This window comes from Tripterygium wilfordii, chromosome 7, assembly GCF_013401445.1.
Source record: "Tripterygium wilfordii isolate XIE 37 chromosome 7, ASM1340144v1, whole genome shotgun sequence".
NCBI classification, from domain to species: domain Eukaryota; kingdom Viridiplantae; phylum Streptophyta; class Magnoliopsida; order Celastrales; family Celastraceae; genus Tripterygium; species Tripterygium wilfordii.
Window position 1 is genome coordinate 701045 of NC_052238.1, and position 25456 is coordinate 726500.

General features: G+C 38.8%; 8 protein-coding genes across 13 annotated transcripts; 3 read left to right on the forward strand and 5 right to left on the reverse strand.

Moving 5' to 3' along the window:
* Positions 1-1634: 1634 nt before the first annotated feature.
* LOC120001946 (phosphatidylinositol:ceramide inositolphosphotransferase 3-like) lies at positions 1635-7224 on the reverse strand. Of its 2 annotated transcripts, none has more exons than XM_038850476.1 (11): positions 7102-7224; positions 5817-5906; positions 5320-5406; positions 5154-5222; positions 4214-4294; positions 3080-3151; positions 2876-2936; positions 2696-2798; positions 2407-2502; positions 2276-2322; positions 1635-1986 (listed from the first exon to the last, which is right to left on the reverse strand). In XM_038850476.1, exons 1-11 carry the CDS (start codon positions 7123-7125, stop codon positions 1856-1858), a joined length of 861 nt encoding a protein of 286 aa, XP_038706404.1. In that variant the 5' UTR covers positions 7126-7224; the 3' UTR covers positions 1635-1855. The 2 variants fall into 2 exon arrangements, with proteins under 2 accessions (XP_038706404.1, XP_038706403.1); XM_038850475.1 differs by lacking the exon at positions 7102-7224 and adding an exon at positions 5998-6500.
* On the reverse strand, positions 7207-12168 carry LOC120001944. Of its 2 annotated transcripts, XM_038850472.1 has the most exons (4): positions 11813-12168; positions 8981-10230; positions 7611-8905; positions 7207-7513 (listed from the first exon to the last, which is right to left on the reverse strand). In XM_038850472.1, exons 2-4 carry the CDS (start codon positions 10065-10067, stop codon positions 7217-7219), a joined length of 2679 nt encoding a protein of 892 aa, XP_038706400.1. In that variant the 5' UTR covers positions 10068-10230; positions 11813-12168; the 3' UTR covers positions 7207-7216. The 2 variants fall into 2 exon arrangements, with proteins under 2 accessions (XP_038706400.1, XP_038706399.1); XM_038850471.1 differs by having other exon boundaries at positions 7611-10230; positions 11813-12167.
* Positions 12169-14145: 1977 nt separating this feature from the next.
* LOC120001822 (17.6 kDa class I heat shock protein-like) lies at positions 14146-15324 on the forward strand. 4 transcript variants are annotated; one of them, XM_038850297.1, is made up of 2 exons: positions 14146-14234; positions 14807-15324. In XM_038850297.1, exons 1-2 carry the CDS (start codon positions 14160-14162, stop codon positions 15113-15115), a joined length of 384 nt encoding a protein of 127 aa, XP_038706225.1. In that variant the 5' UTR covers positions 14146-14159; the 3' UTR covers positions 15116-15324. The 4 variants fall into 4 exon arrangements, with proteins under 4 accessions (XP_038706225.1, XP_038706224.1, XP_038706226.1 ...); XM_038850296.1 differs by having other exon boundaries at positions 14201-14300; XM_038850298.1 differs by having other exon boundaries at positions 14221-14264.
* A 581-nt stretch (positions 15325-15905) lies between these two features.
* Positions 15906-17786, forward strand: LOC120001818. Its single transcript, XM_038850290.1, has 2 exons — positions 15906-16803; positions 17072-17786. Exons 1-2 carry the CDS (start codon positions 15921-15923, stop codon positions 17230-17232), a joined length of 1044 nt encoding a protein of 347 aa, XP_038706218.1. The 5' UTR covers positions 15906-15920; the 3' UTR covers positions 17233-17786.
* A 2250-nt stretch (positions 17787-20036) lies between these two features.
* LOC120001820 (18.2 kDa class I heat shock protein-like) lies at positions 20037-20886 on the forward strand. The gene has a single exon (XM_038850293.1). The coding sequence runs from the start codon at positions 20160-20162 to the stop codon at positions 20634-20636; it is 477 nt and encodes a 158-aa protein (XP_038706221.1). The 5' UTR covers positions 20037-20159; the 3' UTR covers positions 20637-20886.
* Positions 20887-20957: 71 nt separating this feature from the next.
* On the reverse strand, positions 20958-22547 carry LOC120001819 (UDP-glucose iridoid glucosyltransferase-like). The gene is made up of 2 exons (XM_038850291.1): positions 21942-22547; positions 20958-21872 (listed from the first exon to the last, which is right to left on the reverse strand). The coding sequence occupies exons 1-2, from the start codon at positions 22432-22434 to the stop codon at positions 21358-21360; spliced, it is 1008 nt and encodes a 335-aa protein (XP_038706219.1). The 5' UTR covers positions 22435-22547; the 3' UTR covers positions 20958-21357.
* A 268-nt stretch (positions 22548-22815) lies between these two features.
* On the reverse strand, positions 22816-24155 carry LOC120001984 (UDP-glucose iridoid glucosyltransferase-like). The gene is made up of 3 exons (XM_038850516.1): positions 24033-24155; positions 23477-23974; positions 22816-22908 (listed from the first exon to the last, which is right to left on the reverse strand). The coding sequence occupies exons 1-3, from the start codon at positions 24153-24155 to the stop codon at positions 22816-22818; spliced, it is 714 nt and encodes a 237-aa protein (XP_038706444.1).
* Positions 24156-24341: 186 nt separating this feature from the next.
* Positions 24342-25200, reverse strand: LOC120001821 (18.5 kDa class I heat shock protein-like). The gene has a single exon (XM_038850294.1). It carries the CDS (start codon positions 24963-24965, stop codon positions 24501-24503), a length of 465 nt encoding a protein of 154 aa, XP_038706222.1. The 5' UTR covers positions 24966-25200; the 3' UTR covers positions 24342-24500.
* Between the last annotated feature and the right edge of the window lie 256 nt (positions 25201-25456).

Consider the following 25456-nt stretch of genomic DNA (forward strand, 5'->3'; position numbering starts at 1 on the left):
AAGCATATGACATGGTTGGATGGGAAAAAAAGTGAGAAAAGGCATAGCACTTTAGGCCACACAATGGGCGAGAATGATTGCTGAGGTTAAAAGGTGTGAGTTTTTGGTGACCTCTTTCCCAAAATTATGCATCATTTGTACTAGAAAATACCGTAAGGGATTAGTATATTGAGATAATTTCGAGCCAAAATTTTCTAAATCTTTACCAAACGGCACCTTTAAGTGGTCTTTATTCATCTACTTGTGCTTGGTATTGCCAGCAATGGAACTAACTCACAATAAACACCGTTTTTTTTGCTTATTATATTTTACAAAAAAGAAATTGAAAGCTGTTTTATGGGTCAAGCAAGAATGTCCATCTCTCAGCAAACAAGACAGATGATATATAACACTTTTTGCCCAAATTTGTTGTTTGGGAGGGCACAAATCAGCCAGTTATATCTAGAATGTAAATGCAATGTCCAAAGTCCAAACATAGTATAATATTGGAGTAGAAGAATAATGGCGGTCTTTAGTGAGACACACCAGCAAATGATGGAGAAAACAGGGATGTTCGTCAACCTAGGACCACTTTCATCTTGACCCACCCTTTCCAGCTCAAATTTGAGGCAGAGTTACTAATATGGACTGGAGCATAAACTATGGTCACCACCTCCACAAACAGTGTGGAGGATGCCCACATGGGCAACAGAGACTGGCTGTGTATAGCCAACCCCACAATTTGTTAAGAAAATATTGCTTTTCTAGGATTGCAGACACTGAGGATACTATTGAGGATCTGTTTGGGAACTTCCCAACATTGCTCAGCCGGGGAATTTCTTGGTCTCTTTATGCACTAGGTCCGAACAACAGCTCAAGATGATCACATCTTCACCCTTCACTTTACTGAGAAACACGAATTTCATGGACCACTAAAGCATGGAAAAAAAGTATCTCAGGCTATTATTTTCTGATCTACTAGACTAAGCACAACCGTACATAAACTAAACAAATATGCGCCAAATTAGCTAAGAAAGGTGAAATTCTAAATCGAAATTTTCATTAGCGAGTTTGGCAAAGCTGATTCTTGCCAGGCTTTTTCTCTGTTGCACCAAGCAATCCTCAAGAGGAAGTGCATGCAGACTCGAGTACAGATCCCTTAAAGCATACAATTGACATTGAAAAAGCAAAACGGGGTAGATGTCATGTTAGTACTAAAGATAAACAGCAAAAAGGAAAGGGAACGGTCTTTTTGATAAGGAAAGAAACTAAGAAAGGGCACGTGATGTAACAAGTACTTTCTCCAACATAATACTTCAACTTCCTCCAAAGAAAGAATCTACAAAGAGAAAAAGCAGCCTAAAGTGGGAGCTGGTGCTCCTAGTGGGGCACCAGACAAGAGGCATGATCATAATGCATCATTTGCTCTTGCTCATGCGATCCCATTTTCCCATTCTGCAAAAACATATTTCCACAAGCACTTTATTTTATATCGTTCTCCTCTATTTTTACCATCAGTTTATCTAGTTGGCGGATCAAATTTTTTAGCATGAAACCTCAGGAATGACTACTACGTCCGTCTACATTCTACAGTCTATACCATGCATTTCACTAACAAAACTTTCCACAAACAATAGAATGAGACAACTAGGAGAGCTGTTACAATTCCAAAAAATTGTATTATTGACACAAATAAGGTTCACTGCCCAAATAAGCAAGTTGGCTGTACTGGTTGATCCTCAGCATGTGGTAATATCAGCACCGCTATCTTCAGCTTGTGCTGACTTCTATATACAATTTTACCACATACTTACCTCACAGTCAAATCTTCTGAAACTGAGAAATAAGAAATGAAGAATTTACTCCAACTTAGAAATCAATTTGGAGAGTCCATTGAAACCTCACCGACAAATTTGTGGTGCTCTTCTCTGTTTTTACCATCCTTGTCTCTGCTGCTCAAAGGGAGTAGGGGCGTAGGTGCATATGCAGCAGGTCGGTCAGGCATTTCTGGAATGGATACCATTAGAAGTCAATTTTACTCGTGTTAATATAAGGCGGCTGTCAATCCTTGTTCAGTGAAGTTCCATCAAGTTCTCAATACTTAAAATTCAGATTTTTAACATGCAGTTCACATCTTCATGCATAAGAAAATGCCACAAACAAAGATTTATCCATCGGATGTCATGCAATGAGAAGTACACTTGTAACTGTAAAAATATTTTTTCTTAAATGTCTAATGAGCCGCAACAAGTGCAAAAGACAATAAAACAGAAAACAGATCATTATGAATGCTAACCTGACAACTTCTTATCAACAAAGAATGCAACCAAATTTACTGTATACCTGCATAAGGATTAAGATCCCAAATCAAACAGTAACAAGGTGTTAAATGTAAAATTCAAGAGAAAAATGTGATTCTCCAATTACCAAGCAACAACAATGTCAACTGTGTAATGTTTGCGAGATGACAGAATCAGGATGCTCTGGAACACAGCAAGTAACCAAGCAAATTGCTTAAGGCACCTGAAGGGATAAGCAATAAAGATGCCAAGAAAGTGTAAATACACATACATTGAGCTCAAAACCACACAACCAACTGTCTAATCTTCCTGATACAAAGATCGATTTAGGCGCATCACTGCTTGAAACTAGGAATAACAAAACACAAAAATAATTGCAAAGGAGCATTACATTTAATCATTTAGCATAGTTTTACCTTCTTGTGCCATATTTTTGGTACGTGCGAACAAATACCAAGGTAAAAATCATGTGGGATGAAAAAATAAGATCCCCACAGCCATACATGACTCCTTTGGGAACTGCAGATCAACATGAATTGAATGAGCATAATGTTATAATTGAATAATCAATTAAATCGTAAAATGTTAAAACTAACAGTTAATTAGAAGCACTTCAAGTGCACTCTCTGGAGGGGGCAGCGTGGCAAGTTTTGAGCCCTGAAAGAGACAGTTGTACCTGATTGTAAAAAATCACTTCAATTACAAGTCAATAATTATAAACATAAACCGCTGCCCATAATAGACTAATATCAATAGTCTTGGAGTGTATGCACATCATGCAAGGTTTCAGAAACTATCACCTCACGACAATGATAATTTGGACCAGGAAGCTGAGTAGGATAGAATGTTAGAATCCGGAGGATTTGAGAAGCCTAAAAAATGGCAAAATGAACTGTCAACATTAAAAATATCAGGAAAACAGAAAGAACTGCTAGTTACAATTATTAAATCCTCTCGAATTGCAACAGTGATAACGAAGATCCAGAAAGTCAATGGGAACAGAGTAATAACATCAAATAATCTTTTACTCAGCTGGGGGGCATCATTTATGAGGATTGCTTGTTCTCTGCCAAGGATTCTAAGTCATAGCAATAGAAGATAGTGAGTCCAGACGGAAAGACAGAGATAGCATGAAACAAGAATGAAATGTTACTGCTAGTTTCCATCCTCTCCAAAACATAGATATAGTCCATGAGTGGATAATTTGGAGGTGACAAAATAGAAAAAAGAAATCTATTCAGACAGCTTGAGAACTTCACACATGAAACACCAGATGTCTGAATTTTTCATGGCAATGGAAAGCCTGACAACTTTTCCAATCAAGATATTATAATGTAATGGACCTAAGTTTTGTAGCTAGAGTCAGCTATGTGACGTCACTAATGCAGCAAAAGACTCTCCAAGGGTTGGTATCCATGGCAGTGGTTCACAAAACACACATTCACCAAATCAAATTGGACGCATCTCATGTATCATTGGTTTAATATTTCAAAAGAGATTTCAGAGTAATATTATTAAGTAATATGTCCTCTTATCAACTGCAATGAAGGTTCCATAAATTAACTTGTTGGGATCTTAAACCTCTAGGAAACCCTCTTGGTCTGCATTTGTTGTGTTCAATGACTCCTACACTGGAAGATGTGCTCTCAGTGGCACCATACGGATAAAATAACTCTTGAAAAGTGAGGAGGAGGCTTATTTGAGGGCTATGAGTTGCTGGAAATTATTTAAACATCAGGTAGAGTTATTGTTTGGGTGAAAATGTCAGGTTGTAAGTTTTCCATTTCTGAAAATTTTGACTTTCAAAATTTGAAACAAAATAAACAGATGTCATCTCTACAATGTCATCAGAGAATTGCCTAAAAACATTGAATGGATAGCTCAACAGCCACATAACAATGAACGTGATGCTAATAAGGCAAGAACATACGTACCACTAAATAAGCAAGAACCCTGCACCATATAAGAACTGTATAGATTCTTTTGCTCTGAAAAACGAATGGGTGAAAAGTCCACTGAAATACAATATAAACTGTGTCACCAATCAATGATGTACAAACATTAAATGAAGATTCCTAGTAATTAACATTAAGATCTTTCAACTTCGAAACACATGCAAGAATAATGTCAAAAAAATAAACAGCTAGCTACACAGGCAATCCTGAAAGTTATTCAAGCCCTGGCTCTAGGAGATGATTGGACTGAAAAAATCCAAAGGGATAACAAGCTACCAACCAGTGAGGCTGATATGGGATGAGAAGCATCATAACAAGATAAAATATTCAGCACAGTACAAGAGTATCAGTTTCATAAACAATATTATGTAGACTAGTTAGGGAGTGCCTTTATCTCCTCATTACTTGATTCTATATTCCAAACCCCCAGTATAGTTCTTTTAACTTATTTCATCACAAAGAAGGTAACACAGCGAATATGTTAACATGCTTCTTAATATATTCAAAGTGCAATTAAGACCAAAGCCACTACAAAGGGTTAAATAGATTTAAAATTTCTCATCTATAAGGACGAGCCAAAAAATGAAAGTTAATGTTCAGATGTAATTAGAGGTGAAACTACAGTGCATTAACCCGTGAAACCGTGTAAAAAGGGAAAAAAACTAAAATTTGTCGCCTACAACGAGTCCTCCTTAGAAGCTTTCTTAGAGAAATGGCTGGAATGCCTAAAGTTATGGAGTGCTCTCCTTTCAAGAAATGTTTTTGATTATATGAATTTTTGTACTTTGTAGCTTTTAGGGCTGCACTCTCCTCCTTGTTTTCTTCCGGGTTGTACCCCCTTGGTGCTTGAATAAACTTGTTTCATTCAAAAAAAAAAAAACCTATAAAAGGCAATAACAACAAGCTATAAAAACATTACCAATACAAAGGAACCAAAGATGAAGGTGAATACTGTCTCGCTAATGTAAGCTTTATCTTCGCCTAATTCCTAAAGTTCCACAAAAAAAAAAAAAAAAGAGTTAGTATCACGGTATTTCACAGCAAGGATTAGAATAATATACTTCAAAAGCAAAAGTGTTACACACTGGAAGAAGAAAGAATCCAGCATCCTGAAGTATTGTTCCAGGCCGATGTAAGTAATGAACTCCATGAGCTGCCAATCCATGAATGTACTGTAAAAAAACAGAGTTATTTCAATAAGCATCTTCAAGCCAGAAGTTACTACCATTTCGATTCATTCTACACTATTTAAGTAGAGTCAAACGTCTAAATCAATGGCTCTTGCTCTCTTTTGTTTAATCAGCAGAAAACCAACAAACAAGACAGCACAGTTAGCTGTAACCCACATTATTCCATCTCACTGAAATTAGATAAAGAACTTCCCACTTAAGCAAGACTATAAATATGCAATTATTTCTACTTGCTACCTTAATTGACAATGCTTGAAGATTCCTTTTTACTCTTTTTTCTTTTCTTTTATTTTTTTTTCCTGAAACTCAAATTAGCATTACTGGTGGTATAAATTCAAATTCCAATACGTATCAGTGCATGACTCAATTGCTAATATAAACTCAAGGAAGACCTGAAAAACGATTCCAGCGAGAAGAAACTTCCAGTTCTCGGAGAGCAGCGAAATCTCTATCGACGTCTCTGTGCAAACTTTCCTCCATAACTTCACATTTGAAAAAATTTTAAAAAAATAAATCAAAAGACGGAAAAAAAAAAAAGAAAGAGGCAAAGAACGAATATAGAGCAAGAGAAACCTTAGGAGCCTCGCGGGGATCAACGAAAACAGGCATGCTTGAACACCGAGACTATACTTCGACATCAATCAACTATAAACTTATAAACATTTAAATCTCCATAGAAACAGCTTAATTATCAACAGTTCGAACGCGTGCTCTTTCGATGCAGATATCGAGTATTCAAATTCAAAACATAGAAAGACCAAATCTATTTTTTTCTGGTTTCAAATTGAAATCAGAATCGGTTTGTTTCACGTCTCTCGTCGAAGAAGGGAGCGGTTGCGAAAAAAGTTTCGAATGCCCAGAAAATCGCATAATCCTTACCGTACAAAAAGGTGATAATTTATTAGTTTTGGAGAAAAAAAGAGATTTTGTTGTGGAATTCCAATTACTCATTAGAAAGTAGAAATCCTGTGCTAGAGCAGATGTAAATGGGCTTCTAGGTGGGCCAATCCAAGAAACTTGGGCGGGTAGCTTTAGTCACACCCCGATGTTTTCTAAAGACACCCACTTCAACTGATTTTTACAAAGGATGATCAATTTAAATTGAGGTGTCTTTAAAAAAAACTGGGGTGTGACTAAAATTACTCAACTTTGACTTCATTAAGTGTCTGAAGTTGAGCCCGACTCAAGTCATGACGGATCTTTGAAATTTGAAGATGGGCACCAAAACGTCACTGCACATGTTTTGGGCATTTAACAAGTACTGTATCGTTCATCGGCATTCAATCCTCTAGTTTCCAGATTAATCAACAATCGAGAATTTTATTGGACTTACCTGCACATCATCATCACAACATTTAACCGACATCAGAGAACGTTGTTTGAGTTTCGCTTGTATTTTGACTTTTCAACCAGTTCCTAATAGCCAACTAGCCGTAATTGTCAAAAGTATAAAGATTCAAAATTCTAGAAAAATATACGCAGCAGGAGTTCAGCTAAACCCTTCTCAACAGCTCTACTAAATGTCGGTCATGGCTTGGAGCCTTCGACATTCACAGTCACAGACTCACAGGGTTGAGGTAGTATTATAGAGGAATTTATTAGTCACCAAAAGTATGCACACTTATAATTGATATTGCTTCTATCATCAAAAGACGAGAACAAAAGGCTTGGAGGGACCTTTTTTAGCTTCAGAAAAGGCATCTCTCATGCAGGTTTTTGTTCATTGTCCACCTATCTGTACCTTGTAATACTACCACCTGTGCATAATTACAAGATTATTCCTTCAGTGAAACTAGGCCCTCCCTACTGGAGAATGGGGAGGATATGAAGCATATGTAGCAGGAATCTCTCTTTCAAAGTGACCAGGAGCCCTTAGTCCATCATTTTGTGTCATTGTGTTTTCCACATAAGTCTTTTCTTCGACCAAGACACTTGATTCAGAAAGCTCACACGGTTTCCTACTATCTATAACTGCTAAGCAAACAGCGAATGCTTGTAGAAGGGATAGAGATGGATTGAACTCAACTGAATATATTCCTTCCTCGAATGGTTCTAAGGTGAGGGCGGGATCATTTCCTTGTTCTCCTCCCTGCATCCATGAAAAAGGTTTGCATCCATGAAAAAGGTTACCAAGTGGCAGCTGCATTAGAATACGGATAAAAGTAGCTTGATATCAAGAGAAGTACCTGCGGATAAAGTTCAAACTTATCAGTGTTGGAATGAGCTGTGGATGGACTAGACTTCTTACTAAATTGATTCCAGTTGGAAAAGACCTTAAGTTTACACCCCAAATCCCAACCTCCACAGTCACATGATCCATTTGATGTCCAACGCTGGATCAGTGATGAAGGTCCTCCATTAGTCGGTAGACTATGAACACCACTAGGAAGAATGACTGTCGTCTTGATGATGCCTTGTCCACCAATAATTGGCTGATTCTTGACATCTAATTCCGAGGCAGAGAACTCTGGCACCTTATTATAGATGTCATTACAATTATTATCGACAACTGAACTTCTACTGACATCTTTTGGGATCTTAACAACAATGGCTGCAAGCTCATCATGTGGCTGAAAGTCTGATGTTTGTTGATCTGTCTCTCTTAGGGCCACAGCAAACAAAACAAATTTTCTAATGCTACTCTCTAATGCCATATGGTTCTGTCTTGCAAAGTTGGTAACCTGGAAACCAGTATCTTTCAGCTGGGCAAGAACGTTTGGGATGTAATCATTACTTTTGCCTTTGCCGCTGTGATTCATCCATCTTCCATTCTTTTTCTTGACTTCTTTAATAGCAAAAATAGTATATAGACAGTTATAATCACTCTTTCTTGAGGCACTAAACGTCTTCATTGTTGCAGCAAGGATGTCATTATTTTTGTCAACTGCGAATGTGAACAGAGGCAGGCCATTCTTAAATGCAACTTGAAGAAGAGCTTGAATGGTTGATCTGTGGTTCTCATCCTGAACCAAATTAGACTGTAGAGTTCCAGTTGAAGAATCTGATTCCCCATTGTATGACCTGCAAGCTGCATTTGTTAATATTGAATCTCTCTGCAAGGGCTCTCTGAAGTTATGGTAATTTGTTGCCTTTGGCTTCATTAGTGGGTCCAGTAACCTTCTCAAAGGACTGGACGTTCCTCTGCCTGTAGTGTCAGCTTTATCACCATTAGAGGCGCCCTGACAAGAAGTAGCCATAGAAGTCTCCCTGACAGGACAAGCAGAACTATGCTTCAAGCTCAATTCTGGTTTGGTCAAATCCTCTTTGGAGCTGAAACTCTTTCCTATCTTGCCAATGCCGAAGCCAAGTCGGCGAAAAGGTGAAGTACTTCTACTTTTTCCTGCAGCTACTCCACTTACTTTAGGATCTAAAGCTTTGGAAGGTTCATTTGCAATTGAATAATAGGATCTCATGGCCGGCATTTTCTTTTCAAGGTCTCTGCATCTAGATGTACAGTTTCCTATCTCAGGTGCAGACAGAACTGAATAAGATGCATCAAGCAAAGTGTCAGTACATTGTGCATCATTAAAGCACCGTTCCATCTGAAAATGCTCACCGGTGTCAACTTCAAGAGGCAGTGGACATGAGTGTGGGATATAGGAATTAAGCTTTGCATAGTGAGCTTGCTTAGAGGTCTCCACAAAGCTTCTACGACTTCCTTCTCCTTGTCTCTCACCTAACATGGCTGCTGAGTCAGAAGGCTTAGAATCATTGTTTCGGGAGTAATCTCTGGACAAAAGGAGAACTACTGGTTTGTTCTTTTGAGAGATATCTTGTTCAACAATGTTTGGCTTTTGTTCTCGCAACCTCTCCACTCTTCCCTTAAATTCAGCTTCTTTAGTCTTGGCACTCACATGGGGACATGGTGCGAGATCTTTATTTAACTTATTTGGCAAAGGCGCAGCGTCTCGATATAATTTTAGGCCAGAATTTTTTCTCCAGTAATGCTCTGCTTTGATTTCCGCATGGTTTTTACGGAAAGGCTGATCTCTTCGGATGAAATTTTCATACCGGTTTGTGGAGTTACTCTGTGCAGTGTTGACATCTTTAAACTTTGCAATACTTCCTCCATAAGGTTTGTCAACTTTATAGGGGCCTTCTTTTGGAGGAGATGTGATCAAATGAAACTGCAGAGAAGGACGACGCACCTTCTGGCGAGTAGGAGAGCAACTGTGACTTCTGCTCGAGCGGAAAGAGGAGCCTTCTGTTGAGAAGGATGATGACGAACAACTGCTGGAAATAGAATATCTGCTAGTTCTGCATGGTATCTGTGACTGTCTGTGGCTATACTGCCATTTTTCTAGACGAGCCCAGTCCAGGACCCCAACATTTAAGACTTTCTCCTGAAGATTTTTTCCTTTCTCAAGATAACTTGGGAGACTTGACATATGCTTGACAAGCTCATCTTCTCCGATTTCCTTTATTTGTTCCTTTTGGCGATTCTTCAAAGACTTCGGTGAGACCTCATCCACATTTTTCAGGATTGCACGATGGAGATCAGAATATGACACATTAGTCTTTTCTGGTTTAGACTTGTCCTGCAGATTCAAACATTGGCCTGATTGAGGAATAAGTTTGTTCTCAGACGACCCTGAAGATTGTTGATCTCTTGAGTCCTTTCTGGGCTTTAGATGGTCTTCCATAGACCAGTTTCAGCTTCGAACCCTGCCTCAATCTTGGACAGAAAATATATAATTCCAATAGTTTTGGACTTCAAATTTTTGAATTGGTGGGGCTCCTTGCCAGAAGGTCCTCCTTTCTTTCTCACCTACCCATTCTAACAGACTCCACAAAATGCAGAGCTATCTGAAGGTAAACGCAAAATTGAAGAATGAATACAACTAAAATAATTTAACAAATGCTTTTGTAATACTACCATTACAACACAAATGATCATTTAAACAATATTCCAGCAATTTTCAACACTGATGGAAGTTAAGCTACCATGAAGTATCACTCTCTTTTTTTGATGAAGAATAACATTAATTGATGATAAAAGAAACCCAATCACACTGAGTAATCAATTAATAAAAGCCACTTAATTGATTGATACACAGTTTTCTTTTGTTGGCATTCCAAACAAGTTAACCAACCAGAATATCAGTGACCTTAGGCTGCTTAGAAACAAGCTATAACATTTTTAACAAGTCGAGAGCCTCCTTCAAAGCTTCTCTTATCCACCAAAGAAATGTTAGACTCCATGAATATGAGCGCAGAATTGACTATTCGATGTATCACATTGTTAGTCTACAAATTTCTACTTGAAGGGAAAATTCATATAAAGAAGACAGCAAAGATACAGCCACTAGTTTCTGAACAGCATGCCAAAGAAAATTGCATGTTGTCTATACTATCGTTTACAAAGTAACCTATCGCTAGCTCTAGATTCGGTATGAGAGGTCAAAAACATTAACTTTGTCATAATTTGCCTCAAAAACCTTACAGTGTACAGAAGAAGGAGTTGAGATAGAAAAACCCTTAATTCACTTTTTCCTGGACAGAAAAAAAAAATTGCAATTGCTTAGTTGAATATCCAAAATTACTATAAAATGCCTTTTAATGCACAAGTAGAACTTCTCTGTCAGAAATAAATTAATGAGTAAAACTCAGTTTCGAATCTGAATGACCAGGCTTCTTCAACTATAGCAAAGGGAGAATAGATAGGCATTTTGTTCACTTGTAAAATAGAAATAACCATAGGGCAGGTTTAAACATCACAAATGATTCTTTGAGTTTTTCCCCTATAAACGTTGTGATTCTGATATAAATCTGAAACTCATCAATTTGGCAAAATCCAGCTCAATCATAACATCTAAACAGATTTATACAAATTGCCACAAGCTATCAACTTTTCTTTCCACTTGCAAAGCATAAACTTCGAGTTGGCTTCCAGAAACCAATAACTCAATGCATATACATAGATATAACTATAGTGACACCCCAAAACTGTGTGGTCCATGATTACCCAGTTTTTTCCATAAACTTCAGGTAAGGTCAATTGACCCGCCCTCATCGTAGCTGCTGAGTCTGTTGATTGCTTCGAGATAAGGTGAGGACAAAGATCCCCTGCTATTCAAAAGTAGAGCGCTCTTACTTTCAAAATTAGGAACTAGATGGATCTTTTGGTTCTCGCAAAGAAATTCTTTTTTTCTCTCAACTTGCCTTTCCTTGGACCCAAAGTGTAAAGTGTGAAATCAACCAAAGAATACAATGGCTTAGGTGCTTAATCTCCCCCTAAAGCTAAGAATTCAAATTTGCAGTAAAACAAACGCAATCGTATAAATCAAAGAAGTAGCTTGATCAACAAACAGCGATTTGAAATCTTATAAGTGAATACATCATCATAATATTCCCTAGATTAACATAGTGGAGAGAAAACAGTACTTACCAAAATTAGCTCTCGAAATGCAAAACTGTGAAGCGTCATTGATGGAAGCTCCAAACTCTCCAGAACGAGGTAACAGGTGCCGGTGCACTAGAGGCCCATGAAACCAGAAAGCTCTCAGAGAGATCAGAAGAGTTACAGAAAAGCAAACTAGAAACTACAATCCCAATGGCTTCCTTCCCCGGACTCCGAAGAGATTCAAAGCGACTTTATCAGAAAGAGAGGCTTGAGAGAGGGAAAAAGAACAAGCGCGCGTTAATGGAGCTCAATCCGTTACTTTGTTCTCACATAGTACTGTAGACACACAAGTTGCAATACAAGTAGCAGCTGAGAGCGATAAAGGGCAGAGGAGATGCAATCAATCATTTTCATCAGACGGCCTAAAAAGAGCTACCTAATAATCGGGCGAGTCACCATCGCGATGGCGTGGACAGGTATGTTCCGGGGACCCACTCCTGAGGCCTTATTCATTTTGTTATTTTGCTGCTATGAAATCCTGCTTGATTCGTTTGTTAAAAACGAGTAAATAAGTACTGGGCCCACAAGGCCACAACAATACTATACTGCTTAGCCGACTAGGAAGTGGGGCCCAGAGCGGGTCCACAATACTGACTGACAAATGACAATAGTCGAGTTCATTGGGCCTTGGGCTTCTGTTAAGGTTGGGCTGAGCTCTGTTAAGACCATGAAAGGTTAAGGTTAGTCATTTGTGTTACGAACCTCTTTAAGAATTCATAGGATGCCCGAACCTTTAAAGAGTATAATCAAACAAATTTAAAATCAGATAATTTTTATATAAAAAAAAAGGCAAATGAAAAGGGTTACTTTCTTTCAACCATGGAAAGATAGAAGAGTGGGTGAAGGGAAAAGGCATAGCAAAAGAGAGAGTACTAGCTAGCTTAGCATGGAGAAGATGAAAAGTACCGAGTTTGAAGTCTGAACACTATCAATCCCTGGATCCAAAGGTGGTGATCAATCATGATTCTTTGTCCAGAAATTGTCAGATCACGTGGACCGAAACACTTTGTGTGGGTGTTCATAATTGTCTTTTTATTATGCATGCTTTGAGTCTTTTGTTTCATTGATGTCTTTTGTGGGAATCAACTTCTGCAAATGCCTTTTTCCACCCATTCCAAAGTCAAGCTTCAGCGTAGCAAGGACAAATAAATAAAGTGTTACAATAATTTTTGCAAATATATCCTTAATGATTTCAAATCCTAATCCCAATCTGCTTACAAAAGCCAGAACAAGCATTTCAAACGATTGGGTGAGATATGCTTTAATTATTTCAATTATTATTGTTTGGAACAATTTTCATTAGGAAAACCTTCAATCTCAATTGTTCTGCATAATTGACCAATTGACTATGTCTATGTAACACTATTATCCCCAATTTTTAATGTGACTGTCACTAATAGTCTGTATTACTATCAAAATATGATTCAGATTAATATATTTTTTTAAATGCCATTGTTGCGTTCACATGTTTGTCTGATCTAATAGGAACAAGAGCTAAAATTATATTTATACCCAAAATGTGAACGAACTTTCTGCATCATTTGACGTATAACCAAATTGAACATACTATATTTAAAAAAATGCAATTGCTTTGACAGCTTACTTGTCTGATCTATCACAACAAGAACTAAAATCATGTACAAAATGTTAACAAAGTTTGACAGTGCGTCCACCGTTTGACGTGAAGCCTTTGGTACTATTAGCATGCTCGCCTCACCTATTATTCCACTTTCCCAATTTTAAATTAAAACCTACCGGCTTTAGAATATTTTTGTCCTTGCAACTAATTAAACCTAGAAGCAAAGCGCGTGTTCACCACTAATTTATATACTATAATCTCGGATCAAACCCTTATGTCGCTCAAGTGGATACGGGTAATCCTAATCGTTAAGCTGTAACATTGTTATCAAACAAAGGAGCATGTGCACGAGGAGACATCTAACCTTGCATATGCTAATTCTAATGTAGGAATAACACAATAACTTTGTTTAATTCCTGTTCTTTTGGATGTTTTAAAATGGGGTTACCTTACAAGGAGCCCATCCCAACTCACGTGGGCTCCTCCACCACTTCCTTGAAAGCGCAAAACTTACCGCAATGTTATTAAGCAAAAGGGCCATTAGCAGCCATTTCCATTTTAAGCCCACTTCATTTCATTGTCCGTTTCAATGAGAAATCAACGCGAATCAAATCATGTTGAGAGAAATTTTACTTCAAGTTATGGAAAGTACTTTTGATCTTTTCACGTACCGTAACTTCTCACAAATAAAGAAGGGAAGAAAAGAAGAAGCTCTATAAAAGCTGCATATTTCCTCAAGAGCATCAAAGGCACATGGCTGTACAGGAAGACAATCTGTTCGATGTTTTTATGACTTCATGTATAGTCCATACCATTGCGATGGAGCAGGTTTGTGCTTTGTTTTGTCTTTTATCCCAAGTATGTTGTCCGGGACATGCATTTCAACTTCCTACTGTAAGTTTGGCTCTCTAAAATCTGCCATGAACGTGTGCAAAGACGAGGAGTTCAAATTATCAAACGAGATGGGGTTTACAAATTCAATATTTTGATTTAGAAATACCAAACCAGCCCTATGTTCCTGTACTCTTTCCATTATAAATAGGGGTTCAATGTATTTCTGTTGCTAGACACCCAAAACAGAGCTATCTAGCAATATCAACAAACCCAATACTGGTCTTCACACACTCTCTCCCCCTTCATCTTCTTTTTAAATTCAAGTGCAATTCATTTTCGTTTAATGAATTCATGAATATTTTCTTTGTTTCAGAGTCAATGTCGTTCTTTTCGAGCTTCTCCAGCTTTTCGAGCATTTTCAGCCAACAAATCAGCACCATAGATCCATTCTCTTTTACGGTTCTGACCCGACCCGACCGAAGATCCATCGTGATTCATGGACCCGTTCTTTATCTGAGATACTCGTTACGTTATTCTGATCTTCTTTTATTATTTTGAAATTTCAGATGTACTGGGAAGAGACAGCTCTGGTGGTGAACGCGCGAGTGCAGGGGCTGGGGAGCGAAGAAGTGAGCTTGGAAGTCAGAGGAAGCAAGCTTGTGCTGATTGTTCATGACGGTGTACGACGTCGCTGCATACAGAGCTGCCAATTACCCGAGAATGTCAATGTGGGCCAGAGTATGACTGAAATCAACGAGAACGGTGTGCTCACTGTTAGGGTGCCCAAGGAGAAGGAGCCAGAGCCTCCAAAGAACAAGTGTCACCCACCCGTGGTCCATGCGGCTCATAGCCGCCGTGGTTGCTTCTTCTGCTAGGGTCTCTGTTTTCCAAGCACCCAACTATTAGTATATGTATTTGTGTACGTAGTATTTTCTGATGAAATTTGTAGAGAATATCTAGTGGTCGTCCATTATGGAGCGCTTTGTCCATTCTGTAGTGCTTTAGGGGTTAAAAAAGAAAGAGAGAGTAGTTCAGCTTCGTTGGAGGCAATGATGTCAAGAAATTCTATGATCTGTTATCTCAATTAGGAGGTTCTTATTTATGTTAATTGATCTCCATGGTTCTGAATTCCCTTTAATCCCGTTATTTTCTGTTGATTCGTGCAAATTTTCGTGGGCAACGGGCGGCTGTTTACTATTGGTGATCATTCTGGGTCTGAGAAAAAGAAACTGAACAATCGAACTGATTAGGGATAGCAAGACAGCATACATATATTCACAACAATATTGATGCCTTGTTCTTTTGAAAAAAAAACTACAGATTTGATTTCCTTTTCTTTTCTTTGTCAAAGAAGTTTTTGTGTCGAAGAATATTAGCCAACAAAGCATTGTTTGATTTCAAAACCGACATCAATTAGTTCTCCAACGAAGTCTATTGAGCTGGTTACACCACTTTCTCTGTCGTTGGAGTGAATGAGGACGAATTTGTAAATTCAGATCCATAGGGGAATTGAGTTCGGGCTTGATCTGTTCTGACTTCTGAGTCTCAACGTAGTTAGCTCAGCCCAATTTGTATATAATGGGCCTTTTAAAATCCTTATAATTTGTACAGGGTCCGATCTAGAGTTTTATTCTGCCCAAATCAGTATAATTGTACGGGGCCCGATCCATATGTGCATTTATGCACTCTCCGTGTTTCGCACATTTTCGTTCAGTCCTCTCTGTTTCTTCTGCAGCAAACACAGCTACTCTTGCTTTTTCCCCATTTTTCTATCTGGTTCTTGTACAAGTTCTAAAGATATTAATGGCTTCTGGATCTCAATTAGACGACGGTGATGATGCGGATCTCCGAAACCGGGCTGTACAGGGCCTGATTTCCTCTCTGCACCGTGCATTTCGTGACTCTGAATGTGCTATGGTGGAAAGGGTTTTAGCGGCGCATAAAGAGGAGTTGAAGCGAGAGATTGAGACCAGCACGAAGGAGAACAAGTGGATTAAAGAAATCGAAGCTTTTATGGTTTCTCGTGAGGGAAAACTGAGGCAAGAAATTGAATTGGTGAATGAAAATTATGAGGTGGAGAGGTTGGAGAAGATAGCGATTGAAGCCGAGTTGGAAAATTGTAGGAAGGAAGTCTTGAAGAAGAAGGACATTGAAGCCGAGTTGAAGAAGTGTAGGAGGGAAATCTTGGAACTGAGAGGGCAAAATTTGAGGCTAAAAGCGGAGACGAAGCGTCTGATGAAGGACGTAAACATTACCGCCAGCCTTCAGACGAAAATTTGCGATTTGGAGTGTGCCAAATTAGGAGCCGAGACAAAGGCCTCTGTCTATAAAATGCGATATGAGGAACTGGAGAGGAGGGTTTTTCAGCTGGAGAAAGATACTTCCTTGCTCGTTAAGCTGGAAAATGTAGAGCCTGTTGGTTTCCGAAATGAAGAAGTAGATGCAGTACAAGAGGAAAGTGAAGGGCATGTGAACTTTTGCGTTGAGAATGTCATGTTGGAAGCTTGTGATGGCCCAAGTTGTCAATCTGCAGTTAACAGCAATGAAAACATTGGGAATGCAGGTATTGGAAAACTATGATTTCTTTTTTTGGTTCTGGGTAATTGTAGTGAAGCTTGATAATTAGGTTATGAATTTTATGTTATGTTTGTGAATGACTTGAACACGATTCGATGTTATCCAAAGATATTTCGCTTGTTTCTGAAAAATGTAATTCCCCCTATTAGATTTGCAGTTTTATGCACTTCTTGATCAGAATCTGCAGCTGCTTTCCCCCTACTTTTACTGGAAAATTCTTTGGAGATGATGCTTACAGATTTCTTCGTTGCCAGGTAGTGAGAAACCTCCTTGTCGTGGTACTGTTGACAATACTGATTGTGCTCTTGGAGCAGCTTTGGATACTGAAGAAAGAGTTGCAGATAGTGCAAATATATGTCAGGCAGGTGCAGAAAATGGGACTGGAGTGCTCAAAAGGAAGTACAATAGATGTTAATTATGATTGTTTGAATGCCCAACATAAGATGCAGAAGCCTTGTTTGCTCGTTGATGAACCGATTGATTCTTTTATGGGCTTAAGGTTTTGGAGCAGTGACAAAAAGAATTTAAGCCCGAGGGCAGCATTTGTGAGAGATTTGGTGACAAAATTGGGGACTGGTGATAACTCCAGTTGCAGCTCTAGTTCTAGTTCATCGGACTCTAAAGATGAGTAAGTTAAGATTTACCCAAAAAAATAGGTATTAGCCGTTAAAATTGTTAATTTGAGATATATTGAAAAGGAAGAGAGACATCAGTGCAGATTAGTAAATTGTGTATGCAATCTTTTGTGACTGAAAGCCCAGTTACGCTGCCAGATATTGATAGGAGTCCCTCTGGTGGTTAATGGTTTATTGTAGCCTTATATGTTAAAGGCACATTAGACAGTAGTACTGTGACAGTACTGAATGATGTCTTTGCTCTTTGCCTGTGCTGCTGTTATATATTAATCTTGCATTGGCTGCTGTAGGATCTTGACTGTTAGTTAAATTATGTTTTATTTCTTGTACAGTAGCACTTGGTTGGGCTCCTTTTTATTTGGTAGTCTGTTACTACACTTGGCAGCATAGGTTAGAGAAAGAACTAATGGAATTCTTAACCCTTTTGGATGCTCTTATTGGTAGTATTTCTTATTTTCTTTATTGCACCACTGACAGTCTTCTTTATTCTGTGGTAAAAGAATAGGCAGCTTATTCATCATACTAGAATTTTCCTTTGGATGCTCTAATGCATATTGTTGACATCTTGCTTGAAAGGTTTTGATTAGGTTCCTAATCATGTGGTGTATATTTGCTGTGGGTTGTGGCTAGTGTTTTCGAGTTTCTTATCAGCAAAGATTTTGGATTAGGTGATTGCTTGAACCTCACCATACTTGAGAATGAACATTGCTCCGCATGGTCAGAAAATTACTGTGATTCCTTGAAGTTAAGTATCTTTTCTCCATTGCACCACTGACAGTGTTCTTTCTATGGTAAAAGAATAGGCAGGTTATTCATCATACTAAAATTTTCCTTTGGATGATCTAATATGTATTGTTGACATTTTGCTTTCAAGGTTTCAATTAGCTTCCTAATCATGTCATTCATGTGTATATATTTATGTGGGCTGTCGCTAGTTTTTTTAAGTTTCTTATCAGCACAAGTATCTTTCTCCTTTCCTTCCCATCCCTTGCCTTTAGACTTTCTGAGAATATTTGTTTCAGTATAAGACATGGATGCTCTGTTTTTGGAAACCTTAATGAAGGGAAATAGAGAAATCATGTTCGATTCAGCTTGGTTTTTTTTTTTTTTTTGTTGAAACAACATTACAAAGAAAGGGACAAATTGGCAATCTAGACAAGTTACCTATATCGATAACATTCAATATGAATTATTCAAATCCTCACCTTGTTAGTCCTCTTCTGCAATGTTGATTAGCTGCTGCATTTGTATCTTGTACATCTTCACGAGTTTTCACTTCCTTGAATTACTCTCTGCCTTAGAAGCTGCAGAGAGCGGTTCCCCATGTAAATGAATCTGTCATTGATGCTGCAGATTTAGTTACCAAGATTTTGCTTGGAGCACCAAAGCCATCGGTGCTCTCAGCTGCGAATCTTCTAGGATAAGGCCATCTCTCCCAAACATTTTGGAGGTGCAGTTGTGTGTATATATACACAAGTGTGGATTTAAGGAATGTTGTAGTGTCATGTGTTTATCCTTTTGCCCATTCCCCGCTCCTTGTTCTTGATATCTCTAGGAGTTTCGCTGGCATTATTCATTGTTGTCATAGTTGCTTGAATTTGTCGTCAATGTCCTTAAGTTTTCACGTAAGGAGCCAAAGTGTTGATAAGGTGAAGACAGCCATGTCCATTCCTTTGCCGGTCAAGGAGTTGTGCACTATCAAACAAAGGCCAAGTGTGGGGACAGCTGTGATAAAGTACTGTCATACAATGAACCACAGCTTTGGTGGCCGAATTGCTAGTATGGTCTGTATTAATTTTTTTTTTCTTATGGTCATGTCGATGAGTCGAACATGATCCAGGTAAGATAATGTACAGTGCAGAATTTAAACGTTGGAACCTCAAGGATGGCAACATGACGTTTGAATTTCTTCTGGCGTTTTCAAGGACCAGCTGATAAATGATAATCCAATGATAGGACCCACGGCCCACTACTCCTGGAGGGTAAAAGCTTATAGTAGGGGCCTACAGCTCAATGGAATATGGGCTTCATAGAAGATTCTCTAGAGCCCTAGAAACTTCGATTTAAAATAAAAATCCAAATCCGAACAGGACTTGTTCTTGTCCCCTTCCCCTTAGTGCTTACATGAACTCGATTAACAATTTTCTCAGGAACCAAACAGCAGCCGCAATTCTTCTAAAATAATACTTCGATTTCTTCTTTTCTGTTCTGATTACGTGCTTCTTCAATAATCAACGAAACAGAATATTCTTTTATGGCATGGAAATAGACAACAAATGCAAAACAGAGCAACATCCAAGAAGCAATATCATGATTACCCATTCCATTGAAAGTAAAATTATACCTTTGTCAATGAAACATGTTTTCGGTTTAGAAAGATTGGATATGATATTAGATGGGCATTTGGCAAGTGATGTCAGAGACGCACGGGCTTCTTGGGCTGTACTGATATTAAACGAGGGCCCATAAGAGGCACGGTTCTCGGTCCAACAAAATAATCCAATTCTGATTTGGATTATGAATAGACTAGAATATCCCTCCAAGTTTTTTAAATTCCGACTCGCCCTTCAGTTTTCTCTCGTCCCACCATTACCATTACCATTACCGTTTCTGAAATTTTCTGTGAGACTTTCTCAGCAAAAGAACGCTCATCTTACCAATTCAACGAAAGGTTTCCCTTGATTTCCTTTTAGTCTAAACTCTAAAGATGTCGCTGATTCCAAAGTTCTTCGGCAATCAAGGCTCTAGCATCTTCGATCCTTTCTCCCTGGAAGTTTGGGATCCCTTCGGGGACTTCGCTTTCCCTTCCACCTCCATCTCCTCCTACCTTCCCAGTGAGACATCAGCCTTTGTCAACACCCGCATCGACTGGAGAGAAACGCCGGAAGCCCACGTTTTCAAGGCCGATCTTCCCGGTCTCAAGAAGGAGGAGGTCAAGGTCCAGGTGGAAGATGACAGAGTGCTCGAAATTAGCGGAGAGAGGAGTGTAGAGAAAGAAGACAAGAGCGAAAATTGGCACCAGGTCGAGCGAAGCAGTGGAAAGTTCATGAGAAAGTTCCGGCTTCCGGATAATGCCAAGATGGACAAGATCAAAGCTTCCATGGAGAATGGTGTGCTTACCGTCACTGTCCCTAAGGCGGAGGTGAAGAAGTCCGATGTCAAGGCTGTTGAAATCTCTGGCTGAAAATTGAGGTCGTTTCTTCCCCAATATATACATATGTTATTAGCTATGCCAGTAACAGTTGTTATATGTAAGGTTGTTTGGGTAAACTTCAGTAGTTGCGGAGTGTCGATTATGGTGAATATGTATGTGGCGTACTGTGTGGGAGTCTTGTATAGGATGTTACTGCATATGTAATGTAGTGATTTTGAATTGCAAGAGCGTCTCTGTTTCTTCAAATTTTCTGTTAACATTTTTGAAGTTTAGAGCTTTATTTTGTTGCTTCTTTACTTGATCATTTTATACGGTTTTAAATTAGGATCTACTAACTGTATTCTTTTTAAATAAGTCAATCTGAAATGCTATTATTCCGACTAGTACAATTTTGATCCAGTAGATTAATGGGAACTGGGAAGTTGAACAGGATAGTAAAGACCAAATAGAGATGGAAAGGCAGAACTAAAGAAACTAGACATTGACAGATGTTAAATCCTTGAAGGACATAATCAATTTGACTAGTTCGTTTATGGAGTTGTAGGAAGGACCACCAGCACGAATACTATGCTCAGCTTTCTCCTTCAAATCCACTGCTCTCTGCCTCATCTCCTCTCCTTCTTTATCCTGCATAAGCTTCCTTACAGCTCTTTCAATCTTTCCTCTTTCTAGATCACCCTCAAACTCGATACCTATTTTCCAAACATGATTTAGGTACCTTGTGTTCACTCTTTGATCACCAAAATATGGTCTACATATTAATGGAACCTCTTTGTCTTACGATTTCTTTGTAATCTTCTGGTAATATTTCAGGCTTATCTGAATTGCAACTTGAATCAGACCTAATCACCCACAAAAAAGGTTGCTTGCTGTTGGCAAGACCCCAAGCCATTTCGACCAACTCCTTCTCATTCATGGAAGCTATGCTGCCCAAACTGATGTAGATGACTGAATTATTGGCTTGCATGTCAAGCCATGTGATGCAGCTAGCGTCCTCATGTAGCAAGCTTCCAGAAGAGGTTGGTGCCAATTTATGCATAGGACCTATCGCGAAGACAGGAACTTTGTACTGCAATTGGAGTTGTGCAAGTGATGGTTGTTCCATGAAATCCATGGTATTCCAAATAATGGCTTTAGATGATCTTAGGTTTAGTGTAGCACCAATTACCTCTATCAATATATCTACATTTAGATGAAATTTATAAACAGGTAGGTCCTTGAATCTGAGAGGTTGAAGTCCGGGGACTAGGTCTAGTGCGTTGGCTTCTGCAAAAAGAATGGCACTGATCAGCGTAGGAAGTCTAGTGCATTTTGAGATTGTAGGGAAATACTTACCTTCCAAGGGAAAGTGACCTTCCTTTAGCTTATGCGGATAGGCCAAGTATGTTAGCAAATTGGTAGCACTGCTAGTGCGTAAGATGATGCTTGGAAGTTTCAATTCAAAGGCCACTTCATCGGCAAAGTACATAAGCCCGTCGTAGATGATGCATAGATGTACATCTTCATGCCCAATCTTCTCTTCAATCTTTCGAGTTAGAGATTCCTGCAATGGAGCTTTGCAGTTGATGTTAAGACAAGACAAAAAAGCTGCAAAATTCGAAGAGGAGACAGGTTGATCCCATGAGCCATTTGGTATACGGAGGAACATAAAATCAGGATGTTTGGATGTGTCAGGAAATTGGAATTCTGTGTGTGCAATTGTTACGGAGAATCCTTTTGAGTAAAGGATGGTTCCCAGCTGAAGCATTGGATTGATGTGGCCCTGGAATGGACATGGAATCAGCACCAACTGGACGTCTTTTTTCCCCTGCCTCTCCATTTCTACCATTCTAAGTTTGCTCTACCAAAGCAAGGATTGATTTTTTGCAAGTCTCCTCCAGTATTTATATCTACCTACAGATGGTAAACAGAATCACTTAGACATGCCTATACAAGTCTTATTAATAAATTTTATAGATAGCATGACTTTGGTTGTTTTTTTTTTTTTTTTTTTTTTTTACTTTGGATTAGTGCTGAATTCTTATGCTTGGGTGTAACGTTTTGTACCACTCCCATACTTGCTGTGCAAGTTTTAATCTTTTACTCATTGGTAATAGAAAAGTCAAAAGAGCTTGTGGACCAAGAAAAGTGTTTTTTTTTTTTTTTGAGACGGGAAGAGGGATTCGAATCCTGATCATTAGGGTGATACACTCCATCTTTACCACTCGAATTAGTGGCTCGAGTGTCCAAGAAAAAAGTTCTTACTTTTATATCTGCCTATAGTGTGAATAACAGTGATAAAGGAAGGGGTGTTGAAATATATCTGTGATAAAAAGGAGTGTTGAAATATATCAGCATATGTAGTTCTATATATCAGCATCTTAAGTGACACTTTTTTTCTTATTCAAGAGGATAATTTGTTAATTTTCATGAATCTCAACCCTTGCGATTGAAGGATATTCCTACAGAGGCAGTACTAAATGTGGCCAGTTAACTCTCTTCAATGAAAACAATCGCGTAAGATCCTTCAAAATAAAACAAAGTTGCCCTGTTTTAGCTTCCTCCTTGAGGCTAAGTTGTCCTTTCTTCTTGAGTTCCCAACAGATGCAGTCATGTCCACAATAGACTAAAAGGAAGTACGAACTCTTATATTACACTGATCCACGGGAATCTTTATCTCATTAGGGTACCCGTTTGTTTATGCCACACGGCTTACATACTACATAGGCCAATAAAAATCTAACTTTCATAAATGATTGTCTTATGCCAAGCTTCATGAAGACAACATGGATTTGATCCTTGAATTTATTCTCAGTTTATTACGAGAGTTACTTGGAATACTGTCGGAGAAGACTAGTCTACAACGAGTTTATGAATTTGACCAAGTCTACCAAATGATTGTTGGAAGAACCACCAATCCCAACAGATTGTTCAATCTTCTTCTTCAAATCCATTGCTCTCTGCCTCATTTCATTGCCTTCCTTGTCCACCATTAGTCGTCTTAAGGCTATTTCCACCTCTTCCCTTTCCAAACTGTTCTCCATATGCAGGCCTATTTTCCACACATTACTCGCATACTTGGCATTCACCATTTGATCTCCGATGCATGGTTTGCATATCATTGGAATCCCTTCCGCTATACTTTCAAGTGTTAAGTTCCAGCCACAATGGCTCTTCTGGGGCGCCCATTTTACAATAAAGCCTCTTTCACCAGTGGCTTCTGCAAAACCTTGGGGCAAAAACTCAATCCACTCTGAACCATTTACCGAACCAGGCCTTATTACCCACAAGAATGGTTGGTTGCTGTTAGAAAGACCCCAAGCCATCTCTTTCAGTTCTGCCTCTTCCGGGGACGCTAGGCTCCCAAAACTTATGTACAATACTGAATTCTACCAATGCATTTCAATTATTACTGGAAGTGCCACCATCCCTAATATATCATTCAACCTTCTCCTTAAAATCCTTTGCTATCTGCCTCATCTCATCTTTTTCTTTCTCCACCGTCAATTTCCTTCTTTGCGAGTTGTGGAAAGTTTGTGGTTTGGGTTTTAAAGTCACTTGTGTAAACATATTAGCGGTCAGCTTGTTGAAGATCTACGAGTGTGGTGGTGAACTCAGGAAAAAGTTTTTTCTACCTCTCCAATGTGTTTTCCAGCACCAGGCCTTTTTTTTCAGACATGACTAAAGTAAACTCCTCCAATGAACACTGTTATGCAAAATCCTTTTGTCACAAATCAGGTCATGCAGTCACGCCCATGCTTTTAATCCCTAAACTGGGCACTTCCTCATGTTAATATATAATAGTAGTTTCAGTGATACAATCATACAAACATAGTTGAAATCTAAAAAATTCTAAAATCCTGGTCTCAGTCATTAGGAAACTGAAAATCTTACAATGCGACACCGTTTTAGCTTTCATCCAGATATCTCAATAGCCTTGACATCGGCTTTCTTCACTTCCTCTTTAGGCACAGTCACCGTGAGTACACCGTTCTCCATTGAAGCCTTGATCCCCTCCATCTTGGCATTCTCCGGCAACCCAAACCTCCTCATAAACTTTCCACTGCTGCGCTCCACACGGTGCCAAGTATCGTTCTTGTCTTCCTTTTCCACATACTTCTCTCCGCTGATCTGAAGCACTCTGTCATCTTCGATCTCCACCTTCACTTCCTCTTTCTTCAGCCCTGGCAGATCTGCCTTGAACACGTGAGCCTCCGGTGTCTCCTTCCAGTCCACTCGAGTGTTCACGAATGCTGAATTCTCACGAGGTATAGTAGGGGAAGGGAAAGGAAAGTCTTTGAAAGGGTCCCAAACGTCGAGAGAGAAGGGGTCGAAGACGCTATTTCGTCGGTTGTTGAAGAAGCTAGGAATCAACGACATTTTTGCACAACCAATTGAACCCTAATTGATTTGAACTTTGCACAACAAATTCTCGATGCCAATCGTCACTGCTGCATAAAGACTAGGAGTATGAGGGGATTTATAAGGTGCAGGGGAGTATTCTAGTAGCTTCAGGAAAAAACAATCGCGGCTTGCGGAGATTCCACTCTCCTTCGAAAGGTAACTGTTTCAGAATTGATAATGCCATAAATCATAATGGAACTCTCTATTCCCGTCCTGAATGTTTGAAGTTGATTTTTTTTTGGGAAAATCGGGGCGATACAATAGATTATACTTATTTGTAAAAAAATACAATCATTAAAACATCCTTTTAAAAAAGTCTAATGGAGACTTGCTTTTACCAAAATAACCTCATATTTTATTATCTCTACCACGAAACCTCCCCTCACACTGTGATTTTCTCTCTCCATCACACAACGATTTTCTCTCTCCACGAACTGTAAAAAAAATTGATTTTCAGACCTTAAAAC